Source organism: Telmatherina bonti (genome assembly GCF_933228915.1).
Source record: "Telmatherina bonti genome assembly, chromosome: 1".
NCBI classification, from domain to species: domain Eukaryota; kingdom Metazoa; phylum Chordata; class Actinopteri; order Atheriniformes; family Telmatherinidae; genus Telmatherina; species Telmatherina bonti.
The window spans coordinates 33,244,433-33,257,943 of record NC_136619.1 but is presented as its reverse complement, the minus strand read 5'-3'; the positions used below and the strand labels follow the sequence as shown (position 1 = coordinate 33,257,943).

The 13,511-nt window shown below is 36.7% G+C and overlaps 1 protein-coding gene across 3 annotated transcripts; it reads right to left on the bottom strand.

Moving 5' to 3' along the window:
* Positions 1-6,869: 6,869 nt before the first annotated feature.
* bloc1s6 (biogenesis of lysosomal organelles complex-1, subunit 6, pallidin) lies at positions 6,870-13,489 on the bottom strand. 3 transcript variants are annotated; one of them, XM_079252574.1, is made up of 6 exons: positions 13,388-13,489; positions 13,060-13,216; positions 10,033-10,192; positions 8,843-8,930; positions 8,580-8,666; positions 6,870-8,480 (listed from the first exon to the last, which is right to left on the bottom strand). In XM_079252574.1, exons 2-6 carry the CDS (start codon positions 13,121-13,123, stop codon positions 8,361-8,363), a joined length of 519 nt encoding a protein of 172 aa, XP_079108700.1. In that variant the 5' UTR covers positions 13,124-13,216; positions 13,388-13,489; the 3' UTR covers positions 6,870-8,360. The 3 variants fall into 3 exon arrangements, with proteins under 3 accessions (XP_079108700.1, XP_079108701.1, XP_079108702.1); XM_079252575.1 differs by having other exon boundaries at positions 13,060-13,155; positions 13,388-13,484; XM_079252576.1 differs by lacking the exons at positions 13,060-13,216; positions 13,388-13,489 and adding an exon at positions 12,872-12,895.
* Between the last annotated feature and the right edge of the window lie 22 nt (positions 13,490-13,511).

Genomic DNA, 13,511 nt, shown 5'->3' with positions numbered 1-13,511 from the left:
ATTTAAGTTTCATTATATCTTACAGACCTTACAAAACATATTTCTATCAGCATTTTCCCAGCAGGTATGTTAGTGGCTAGAACCAACTTCCAGTCTGAGAAGTGGAAACCTCTACCTTCAAGATTCAACTTAAAACTTCTTTCATTTATAATAAAGCTTTAAGTGATGTTTAGATGGCTGTGAACCATTCCTCTAGTTGTGGGGTTATAAGCCTAGACTGCTGAGGGAGCTTCCATGATGTACTTTTGATCACCACAGCTTTCACACTATATGCAAGCCTCTCCTGTCATTAACTGTGTTGCATCTCCCCTGTCTTTCATACAGCAGGCATACCTGATTCTAGGTCTGCTGAAAGATTCAGCTTCATATTCAGCAGCATAAAGATGAAGATGAAAGTTTCCTTCCTTAAAAAAATAAGGAATTTTTTTGTCTTTGTTGTTGCTGGCATGTGCATGCTCAGGATGAGAAACTGACTTATACTACAGATTTGATACAATCTGCTGGTTAATTTAAGAAATTGATATATGAATACATCTATACCAATTTGGTTTCATTTGCATTGAACGGGGTTATAATAGAATTTTTAGGATTTACACCAGTTTTGTTTATTCTCTGTTTTAAGTGACTTTAGATTCCATACGTTGTTAAGAATTATATAAACAAAAACTGAATTGAAATGAATTTGGGGGAAATAAAATGATGCCATGTGCCACTTGTGTAAAATGAAAATATTTTTCTGTTATTGTTAGAAAAAACTGCAGGAAAAAAAGTTAATTTACAACAAAATGAGAGCCTTTACCAGCATGGGCTGTTATAATTTGCATTACTGTTTGTTTACATGCGTGACTATCTGAGCAGAAATATAAACAACTTCCACAGAAGTCTGGAACTATCTGGGTGATGGGTGTGTCTGGCCCCACTGAGGGAGTGAAAACTGTTTCACTCGGTTCTTCCCTCACTGTGCTCACCAAAGAACTTATTATGTAATACAGCCAGGCATGTATGGAAGTAGGTCAGGGGTCTACATACAGTATGCTGTAGGAAAAAAGAAAACATTTTGTGGCCTACTTTTTTAGAGAACTTTTCCTGACTGCAATATCCGTATTATAGTTTTGATGAGAAATTATGTTGTGTATGTATTTTTGCTTGAAATAGCACGTGTGATTTACCCAACTGTTCAACCACCCTGCATGTTAAAAAAAATCATATATTTATAGAAACATTCTCCATTTGATGTGCCATTATGTAATATTCAAACGTTAAGACTACACTTCATGCACACATGGGGTGCATGTGTTGTATTAGCCACAGCGCACAAAGCAGCTCTTACGTTCCCAGCAGACTGCATGACAGTTGACATTGTAGAGTCTCTAACAGTAAAGTATCAGTAAACATTTGTCTCAGATCATCTGACTGTTGCATATCTTAATGCACACATCTACTACATTTTGTTATAGTTTATGTTGTTTTCAGATGTCCAATCTCACACGTTTGAGGATTTACTCCACTATTTGAGTTGCTCATTTCTACTTTATAAAACACTTTCTACATACTTTTCACTCTGTTTAAACGTCTGATTTGTCTAGTGTAGCTAGAGATTGTTCAGTTGAAATCATCCTAATATATATTCATTCACTATCTCTTTAAACTAAACCATACTGTCTCTTAAAGTCTTAAATATTCATGACCCATATATATATCTATCTATATATCTATATACATATATAATTTTCAAACCTAAATTAGTTTTAACTTAAACAAATACATTATTATAGGTGTTGACTTTAAATATCTCAGGCCAGTACCTTCTATTATATACGGTGGGAGAGGAAGTGTGGCAGATCTTATTACAATCTCATCCTTCTTGGGAATTTCCCACATCCGACTTTAGTTCTGCACAAGACAAACACCAACACAGCTCATACCATCTGTTTGGAATTGTACAGAAGGGAGGAAGTTTAACTTTGTGTTAAGTTTTGAGAAGATACCAGTGTCTGTCTGTTCTCTTTGGGAAATTTCTGCTTTGTAGCTGGTTTTTGTGTCCACATGTTGTTCAGCTTTTAAACAGCAACTTAAAATATCCTTAACTAAAATGCCAAAATAAATTTGAGGTGGTGTTATTTTCCTCAAGGGGCAGCTAAGTAGTTTTAAAATGGCTGCTACTTAAAGTAAAATGCTTGATTGGCAGTCTAGACTTTAGTGTGGGAGATAAGTAGTTACATAAGACTGGATCCTGCTGGGGGGGGGGGGGGGGGGGGGGGGATAAGAGGTGTTTCTGATCTGTACTGAAGTATGACTAGCCATCACTTCTGCATTATTTACCTTTGAGTGTCTTTTGTGACATTCAACAACAAGGCGATAGGGTGTGTGGGACAACTGAAAATGTTGATGACAGGCTAAATGTATGGTAGCTTTGTTTTTCTTCCTTTTTTTAAAATCATAAAATGCACCAAATCCAGCATAAACCTAAATGACTGTGAACTCATACTCATAAGATGCAAATCTTAATCAAGAAGCTTTGTATTGATAGTGTAGACCTCTGACACCCGTACTGTCTGTGGACTGCAATAAACTGCAGCTTTCAAAACCGCACCAACCACCAAGCTAAGGGTTATAAGGGTTGCAGTACTGGTTCTTACTGGATCTTGTTTGAGTATGCCTGGTTCTCTGTCTGTCCGCATATATGAGCATCTGTGCTGCACCCGTCTCATCCCCCTGTCCCCTCACACACCTCTTCCCTGTGTGTCCGGAAAGCAGAGGAAGTAACGGTCTGCTGTGGCTGACTCAAATAGAACATAAAAACAACCCAATAAATCCTCCTCTGAGACCTCTAACTCTATACAGTTACAGTTTAGATTATGACATCTCCACCTCACACAGGTCAGACAGGACACAGACGTGAAACCACTAACCATTCTGGCAGTGGAGGTGGCTGCCTGTCAGAAAACAATATCTTTGTCATACTACCAGAATCACTGTGCACTCCTTAACACATTTCTAACCAAAGAAAACAACAAGTAAAAGGCTTCATTTACTCAATTCATTCTTTCCTTTCACCACAACTCCTCTGCTCTTCAAATGCTCATTCAAAGCCTCCAAGATGTTTCTATATTTACCCCTTTACTGCAGTCTCAGAGGAGCCATTCTCTCCATAAAGCCTTTAGTGACAATTAAATTGCTGCGATGGACTTGTTTTGAAAGCAACACCCTTCGCAAGCTGGCGTGGTGGTGAGCTGAGCAGGACTAAGGCTTCACCTGTGTGGGGCAGAGCTGAAAACATAATATTGTGGTTCACCCACTCTGTCTGTGTTTATACTAAGTGGATCGAGCTTGGGGAGCTTATACCACAGTGCAGACACAACAACATGCAGAGTAACCCTTACATGACACTGAATACAAACTGTACAGACTGCAACGCTGTTGCTGCAGACAGAAGGTCCTGGAAGAAGTATTTCAACTGTGTGCTTAATCCTTTAAAACCTGATGTCCATCAGGTGTGGGACTTTGAGAACATATGGTGCCAAACTGTGCCAAAGTGGCCATTTTGGAGACCTCATCTGAACTGTATTTTTGTTTTACTTCACTTTATCATATTTGTCCTTTACAGAGATAATGCTTACATTTTATACTGATTAAATAGAAGTTTAGTGCTGCAACTGTATTATTCCACAGGAATATGCATTTTCATTCCAAAAGTGGGTTTTTTTTTTAGCCTAAAACTTTTTACATTTGTGCTATGTACTATCTTAATTTTTACTTCACCACTAACATATATACTGATATTTACACATGTTAACAAATCTCACAAGTGTACCATTTACTATGGCTCCAAAAGTATTAAGGTAGACTGTGTAGTTGCAGAGATTTACTTATTTCATTATGGGTAAGCATTATTTGAGCAGAACCCTACAAGATAGGCAGTAGTTTCAGAAAGGGCCATAATTAACAGTGACTAAACTTTTATTGGACTTAAATAAGCAAAATAGCGTTCTTTTAAAGCATGCTGTATTTCATTACTAAATAATTACCTGCAGTTTTATGCTGCTCATTTGGTCAATGCTGATTAACTTTGAGATTGTTTGGGAGTTTGCACCACTAACATGTAGTACAGGAGAGTGGTGCTTTATTAAACAGGTTTAATTTTTAATAGCTAATTTTAGTATTAAAGGGAAAACAAATCAACCAAAACAAAATAAAGACGTCTGGATCTTTATCTCGTGACCATCCTAATGGGAGATCCTTATATGAAAATCTACTTTTATGACCATGACATCTTCCTTTTAGTGCTTTTCTCGTTCTTGCATCATACATTATTTTGAATAAAAAATCTGCCAGGGAACTCCCAAGAATAATTTCTCACAAAAATGTTTTGGACTAAAAATTATAGTAGCTCACTCTGGTGAATTTTGTCCTACAATTATATAAGCAATTAAGTAAAACCCCAAGTAAATAAAAAGCATTGCTTCTTCCAATCTGTGTATGAGGCTGAATAAAAAAATGCAGCTTGAAATGCAGAATTACTGCTTTGGAAAGCTGTGGTAGTTACATGGTGAACTGTTATATGTTTAAATAGAGATTTTACCAACTGTTGAGTCACAGAAACCTAATTACTAATGTTCTCCATGCCCACTTAACCAAACCTGCACACGGAGAGTTATATAAGACCTGGTTGAGAAGGGAAAGTAACCTCATTCACTGTCGCTTTAGACAAAAACACCACAGAGATGTTTTCAGGACTGCTGGTCCAAGTTTTCACATGGTACTCAGTGCGCACCAGCCAAACGGTAAAACCTGAGGGAAATAATAATATCATGCATGCATGCTAAGTGTGGGCCCAAGGACCATATCCTGTTTTGGTGGGTCTGGGAGAGGCATGGAGCTGCCAGTCTGGAAAAGACCGCAGCCTCCCACTCCTCATCCATTTGAATCACTGTTTACTGAGACAGGAGGGCCGGCTGCTACAGCATCATCTGCTGCTCCATGTGTGACTCACTTGTGGCTTTGGTGAAGGGGGGATTCTAAAAGCAGAGACAACTTAAAACCAAATACTCACAGACAACAAGAACCCAGCCTCGGAAACCGCTACGTCTCTACCTCTGATGACTTAAACGCCCCCATGTTCAGGAAGAACAGAGCCCCATTCAATAACAGCATTAGCCAAGTAGCATAATACATCAGGTTTATATTGTAAGATACAAACCTGCTTTTATCTGTTCATATGTTTTAACTGGAAAAGGGAAAAAGGTCATTTGTGTTAAGAAATGCTAAATGTGGTGGTTATAAAACACCAGGAAAATAATTTCATGTTTAAATTAAAAAATGAAGAATGCAGTGACATGAATGGGAGAAAGTACATTCACTAATTGTGTAGGTAAAGATATGTGTGGGCAAATCCAACAAAGAGCATTGCTTATCAATGTACAATGACATAGAATTACAAGATTTTATCATCTATAATACAAAATGTTACAAGAATATAGAGAAAAATCTATTAAAAGATGAGTCCAGGATGTTTGTGATCTTTACACGGCATCATATTTATACATGATTTTGAAGTAGAAATCACTGGAAGGGATTAGAAACACCTCTCATTAGCATTATTTAAACTTATCACCATGTCCAAAAATGAAAGTAAAAACTCAACAAAGCAAAATAAATAAACAAACACATTTAAGCCCCAGACATAATGCAGTTATTTCAGAGCATCATCTCATGTCAGATGTACCGTGGAAAACTGTCCTGTGGTTTGTCAAATCAAAATGTACGATTTTTTTCAGAAAATCATAAAATGCATATTTAAGAAGTTAAGGAAGAAAGAGCCCATTCAACCTCTTATAAGCGCACAATTCAATTCATAAAAAAAGTGAATAAATTTAAATAAAAAAGTGTATTTTGAAAAGTCCAGTGAAACCTTCTCAGTCTCAATGCATAATATCTTTAACTTTTGTGGCTTCCACACACACTGACCCACTTAAAGCAAAACAAAAGAGCAACAATCATCTTGGCAAAAAGTATACATTTCTGACACTGTATGCTAAAGAAGTAAACCCAAAAGAATTTTTTTTAAAAAAAGGAAAGTTATTTGGTAAACAGAGAACATGTTTTTTTCCACTGCATTGTGCCTTTTTCATCAGTGAAGAAGTACATTTCCCCTCAGCCTCATTGTAGACCCCTCTGTGGTGCAGTCTAAGAAGCACTGGGCGGGGGTGACTGAAGTGTTGTTGGTTTTGACTGACTTTCCTGCTGTAGTAGTGAGTATAAAATTAGGGTTTTATGTGAAATGGAAGTAAGTGGGGCAGACACATGGTGGTGTTGGGATCCAGAGGAATGCAACCTACTTTTCTGTCAACAAACTTCTGTTTGTACGATTGGCTGGTGACAATAGTATATAAAATGTGAGTGAATAAAGGCAATGTTTGTTGAAAACATGAGTATAGTGTTTACCATTTCAGTGGCAATTAAGGTTTGCGTGGGGACTGCTGAGGCCGATTTGGAAACAAACTAGAATCAGTAAACAAGATGATCTCTATTATACCAGCTTCGAAATGATCAGACAGGACTTGATGAAAACTAAAGCCGGGTATGAGCCTTGCTAAGAATCTGTTGACCCTCAAAATGTTCAGCTGAGCAGTGGAGGATCAAGACCTCAAAGATAATACTAAGATAAAATACATGGGTGTGGGTGTCCTGGTGCACAACCTGCGGAAACCAATTCACTGGAGCACATTTGGCTCTCATGAACTGTTAGTTTCCGCTGACACCTAGTGGACTGAGATGCTCATTACAACTCAAACAGGATTCAGTCCAAGTCAACTTGCTACAAACCAGATGTTACCTTTCTTTTATTATTAATTGTACAAACAGTGGGGTTTCGGCCAAAGTACATACATACTTGTATGTACATACTTATATTAGTACATACAAGCCTCTTATAATGTCTATTAAAGAGACTTACGGATTGTGTTTGTAGTTTGGTTGGTACACTTTTATAGTTAATTATAATACATTATCCAAACATAAAGTCAGTCCCAATTAGTGCAGAAAAATTTGATTTTAAACAACATTAAACACTAACACGACCACAAGCCCAGAAACGACAAATACACTTTGACAACAGACAGCAGACGAAACGATTCTCTTAGAGCATTGTCCTATGGCTGTAAAAAAAAAAAAAAAAAATGTCTAGGAATAATTTGTTCTGTTCTCAGCAGGTTGCACAAAATAGTGCATCATCAGAGGTTGATGATACCAGCATTTGATGATGTCCAAGTCTTTGGTTTTTGGTAATCTTGGCAACGTCCGATTGAATCAACCAAACCAGAGGTTTTGCAAGATTTGACCCATTTACTAAAATTCAGATTCAGCATTTATCAACTAAGCCATTTTCCAGAGTGTGACAGACTTTTAAAGATATCCTGAGAAAACAACACTTTGAAGCCACTCTTCTGATTTATTTCCATGAAGAAATAAATGTAAAGACTGGAACTTTTTCAGTTAATCTCCTGCTCCTCAAGGAAACTAGTTTTAGTTAAACTGACGGCCATTACTGTCTGAAATTAATCAAATTGTTGAATCTCTAAAATTTGATTCAACTGTGAAAGTAGAAGCTCGTCATTGACACCTTTAACAACTGGGTTTTTTTAAATGAATGTGTATTAAATGCCATTTGCAACAACTTCAGCTCAAAGGCAGACAATAGGATAAAAATTAGGTGTAAGGAATCAGCAGAAGGAAATATGTCAGTAGGAGGGCTTAAAATAGATTATTTCTTAAAATACCAAGAAGAAATCATTTATTGTATGGCAGAAATATTGGCATCTGTCATCCTGTTTTTCCAAAAGATAATAAAGTATCTAAGTCGACTTTACCTGGAGTCAGAAAATCAAATGATTTCCTTTTAAATGTTTTCGGTGGCTGATGTGGTACATCATGCCTGAAATCTCCTTTTCTACCACGGTTCCCATTAAAATAGTCTCAGCAATATATTAATTTTACAAATTGTGTTGCTTTGCAATATTTAAAGCAAGTTGTCTTTGCAATGTGTATAGTTAACTGCAACACCCTGCAGGAACAATTTATTGTAGGCAATATTTAAGGTGATTAATTACATTTTAAAGCATCTTTAAGCATTTTAATACCGTAACAATAAAATAATACAAATTTTAGCTGCGCTCCTGTTGCATGTTTCATTACCTAACCTGTTTAGTTAAATAGGGGGATGAAGGTAACAACAACATATCTTTAAAAATATGCAATTTGGAAAATGGCTAGCATCAATGTGACGTAGATATGCAGTAAATAGACTGGTGCAAGCAAAGCCACTTGCTTGGTTGTTAATACAGCACATAGAGTTGGCAGTTCTATGTTCTTTTAGCAGGTTTGGCTATAAGCTGCCTTTCTCTCTCAAGCTCCTTCTCACGTTGCTGCTCCTTCTCGAGTGCCTCCTTCTGCTTTTGCTGCTGCAACTTCAAAGCTCGTTTCTAAGAGGAGACGACAATCCATTATTTTATTTGCATCCATCCTTCATTTTGCAATTATCTTCAGGTATGTTGCTGACAACTGTGAGGAATCACCAATACCTTTAGTTTTGTTGTCTTTTCATGGAGCATGATCATATCTCTTCTTATGTTCACCAACTTGCTGTGGTAAACTTTGGCTTCTGTAAACTAAAGACAACAGACTGGATAAGTGATTGTTCTTGCTGGCTGGAATAATGCTTAAACAAGTGTAGTTTTCTTTCTTGTTTTGACCTCTTCATTACCACTGGATGGTGATGAGGTGTACTACTCGATCACCTGCGACCCGGTGGGAATGAAAGGGTTGAAAACAGTTCATAAATTACCAAGGAATTGAGGTCCAGTAAGGTGTTACACTCTCTGAACTTGGTAACTTCTTGATCCAGAGTGTCTAACAGTATCAGCTGGTTTTGTCTGGTAGTGAAAAAGAAAAGAAATATAAATCTGTATCACCATGTTTCCACACACAAAATAAAGAAATGAGTAAACAGACACTTCATAAATGTCTATTTTACACGTTTGAGAAACTATCTGCTGCTATAACCCTTATTTAAAAACCCTGTCCTGTCCAGCATTGCAGCATACAGAATGACAGTCTGTGTGCCATATTTAGCCAGACAAATTTACTCTACCAAGTTAGACATGTCATATATATGGCTGCCCTTGATATTCTGAATATTATTATTATTATTTTTATTGTGATCATCTGTCCTGACATGGCATTGCTGAACCTGGCAGGGAAAAAGAACTGCACATAAACTGCAACAGTACTGTGGTACTACAGAATATATAATACAGAATACTAATGGTATGCAAGAACACATGTAAACATACCTGCAGGGAAACTAACAGCACATAAATATAAGCAACATTTAGTAAAAGGCAGATGGAAAAAGAAACACTTTTGTGGGTGTGCACGTATAAATGTGTTGTGTGTGATCATGCGGCAACGGTGAACCATGTGTGAAGCGTCAGGGAGGAGCCTGAGTTCCCCAGGCCCACCAAGCACAGAGCCCAGATGGACCATAGGAATGCAGGCCCCAGCATCCACACTATCAGCACTAACCTTACCTAACCTGTACAACGTCTGCAAGTCAATGTGCTTCTGTTTGCGTCCCATAACTTACTGCTGAGTGAGTTATGACGTCAAAAGACATTTTACATATCTTTCATTAAAGCTCCTCTGATATACCCATTAATAGATTACTTCTACATCTTCTAATATGTTTACCCAAGTGATGCTTTCTCTACTCTGAATGTTTATGGAACAATACAGCTGGCTGCTTATGAATAACACTGTACTGTTAGAAAACTGCTTCAACCAGAGAATGATCATTTCTTTACCATCACCTTTATTAATGACCATTAAAATCTTCGACTTGACTAAACTTAATAAACTGAATTAAAGTAAGAGCTCAAAATGTTTGAATTAATAGAAACTGATTAAAAAAAAGCCTTGGAAAATATTGCAGTGTCTACAAGGGTCCCATCAAAGACCAACTGTGCCCATACTTACGTGAGCTCTTGGAGGGCTCGTTTAGAGTTCTGTAGATCTGGAAGGTAGTGAGAGAGCAATCCCTCTGCAAGTTTATCCACTGTTTTCTTATCCACATGCACATTCTCTACAGGGTCTGAGCTCTCCAGACCTGCCGGCTGCTGTTGTGTCGAGTGAAGATCTGTCAAACAGTTCAGATTAAATAGCTTAATAGTACCATGAAACATTTCTACAATAAAATGAGCCCTCTCCCCTGAGCCCCTGTACTGTATTTGTTGTATTGTGAGTAACACAACACTGTTGGAACATTACTTAATAACATCTTCTTTAAACTGAAGAAATAATTATTTTCAGCATAGATTTATTTATGTATTTATTTATCTCAAACACATATAGAGTACATATACAGTACAAGAACAAGGATGCACATTTGCGTAACAGTAAACATTGTTTGAGAACAAGCAGAAGGAAGCCCAAGGCTTATTTAGTTACTATTCCTTATTTACAGTCTTTAATTTATGTAATGTTGGTATAGGTATAGGTGTAGCTGTCAGACAAATCATCAATTTTTCTTATTTGTATTTATCCGATAACAATTTGTATATATATGTATATCTTAGATATTTCTTTAAACTAGATAATATTATTACATAATTTTAAATCATCACTTAGTCCATTCCACAAATGGATACATATCTGCTTTTTAGGGCAGCGCATGCATATGGCTTCTGTAACATAGCTTTACCTCACAGGTTGTACACAGCAACTTTGTCTTTGAACATCTTTTGTATGTTATATGACATCTTATTACTTTGAACACAAATTGGGCTATTTTAAACTGAACTAAGTCACGGAGTTTAAGGCAACATACTTTAAAAAATAAATTATTTGTATGATCTATATATCCTGCATGATTGATAACCCTTATGGCCCTTATTTGTAGAATAACTAATCTTTGCAAAGTAGTCCTAAAAGTGGTCCCCCAAACTTCCACACAATAATTGAAATATGATAATACTAGAGCATTGTACAAAGTAAGTGATGTTTTGGAATTTAGGATATATCTACATTTTGATAGAATACCAAAATTTCTGGCTATTTTTCCACACAGGTAATCAATGTGAGATTTCCAACTCAAGTTTATCATCAAGGGCCACTCCTTAGAAACTATTTTCAGAAACTCTTTTAATTTTACTTTATCAATTTCTAAATCAATACTTATGTTCTTTTTACGTTTCCCAATTATCATAAATTTAGTTTAAGTTACATTTAGAGATATTTTATTTGAATGAAACCAGGATTTTAATTTTCCCATCTCTTCTGTTGCAGTTTCTATTACATCATTTGATTCATCATCTGAACAGAAAATGTTTATGTCATCAGCAAAAATAACACATTTTAAAACATCTGACACTGAACATAATCCATTTATATTTAAAATGAACAATTTAGGCCCCAGCACTGACCCCGTTGGGACACCACATGTAATGCACTGGGAGGTCGACCGACAGTTTTCAATTTGTACAAACTGGCTCCTATTTTCAATGTAGCTTTCTATCCAGTCATATGCCACCCCCCTAATGGTATATTGCTTTAATTTTTTTAGTAAAATTATATGATCGATTGTGCCCAATGTCTTCTGTAGGTAAACAAAAATTCCTATATTTTTTATTGTCTATACCAGTAGGTTTCCAAACTTTTTCTGCTGGGCCGCCTTTTGATCAACGGCAATAATATCGACCCCCCCTCCTGTCTCATGAACCAAAGAAATGTACTAAGAAATGCGTCTTTAGTTTTAGTGGCTGTATTGTAGGTAACTATAATTAAAACTGTTTCAGTATTATTTTCCATTCTTCTGGTTTAGTGTAAAACATTTTCAACCAGAAATCTCTGCAAACTACTTTAGCTAAGTAGAGCTTTCTATGAGACAAAGCTGCTTTAGTAAAACAACTCTGCTATATATGATAGTTGGATAGTTTATTTATAAAGTAATCTGCAGGCTTTTCTTTGTGTTCAGGATGAAAAGTCCCCAAGTGGTGGTGTAACTTGTTTGGCTTCATACTTTGTTATACTAAATAATATTTTGGCACATGCAAAAGACTGCATTCTCATTATTACCCAGTATTGATTATTACTATTACTGGTCAAGCAGGGACAGATATGCTCCATCATAGTTTGCTCTTTTTTTATTTATTTGTTTTTTTTATTACTTGAAGTCTGTCTTGTTGATTTATCATCATTTTCTATGAGGCAACACCCCCAGGTAGGGAGGGCCTGCCGCCCCTACCTGGGGGGCCTGCCCGCAGTTTGGGAACCACTGGTCTACAGAATTTGTTCATTCTTCTAGTGCTTCAATTAGAGCCTGAGATGTTGATCTATCTGCTCTGAATCCATCTTGGTTTTCAATCAGAATAGCATGTATTTTAATAAACTTATTTAATTGGGCCACAAAGAGGTTTTACGGTATATTTACAGTATTTTTTTTTTTTTTTTTAGCAGTGTGTGTGTGTGTGTGTACGTACACACACACACACACACACACACACACACACACACACACACACACACACACACACACACACACACACACGTATATCTCGAAAGGAACACAAGCTATGTTCTTGGATTTTTTTGGTATGTGCTTTTAAGAGAACATTTTAATTTCACAACAACTTTTTTTTTTTAATGCTTGTGATTTTTTATGCAGGGAAGCTGCTTATGGAAACACAAGGTCTGAAGGATTAGTCTTAAGAAAGCTTTGAAAATCTCTATCACCTCACCTTTCTCATAGAGGAATGAGCCAAAGCTGCAAACAAAGCAATATATTCTAGAAACTATGATGAAAATCTTTTCAACTAACCATGTTTGATGCTCCTTGCCATGAATAACTCTAACATAAAAAAAGATTAATTTTGCTGGATGGTGTTATTTAAGTTTCTGCTCAGTTAACATTTCAAGATAACGTTGAATTATTTTGCACGCTCTGTAGGCTATAGACAAAAACAGGCTTGTGCAATGGATAGCAAGTAAAAGATTGAACAATCATACCTTCAGTCTGTGGAAGCTCATTATGGGACGAAGGTCCTTCATCTTCCATCCCCTCTACCTCCATGTGTAATGTCTGTGTAAGGCCACTCAAGTTGTCTACAAGCAGGCACCATGCAGTCAGTAGGATCTCAGACTTCCATTTGATAGAAACAACTAGCTGAACAAGCAGAGTGAGCACAATAGGAAGTTGTTATTCAGTATCAGGTAAACACGAGTCCAGCTAGCTTACTAAGCTGCTTCACGAGTTGCAGTATGACACATTAGCGATAAATCTACCAGCAGCTTTACAATTTGCAAGTTGTCGCCTTACATTTAACTGTTATCTTACCAGTTTAAATGTTAGGTAAATAAATAAATCCCAAACGTAATCGTAGACAGTGAAGGTATGAAGACAGCGTAGAGAGCAGAAAGATTTTCGATTTGTTGCAGTGCCCAGACAACGTCATGTGACT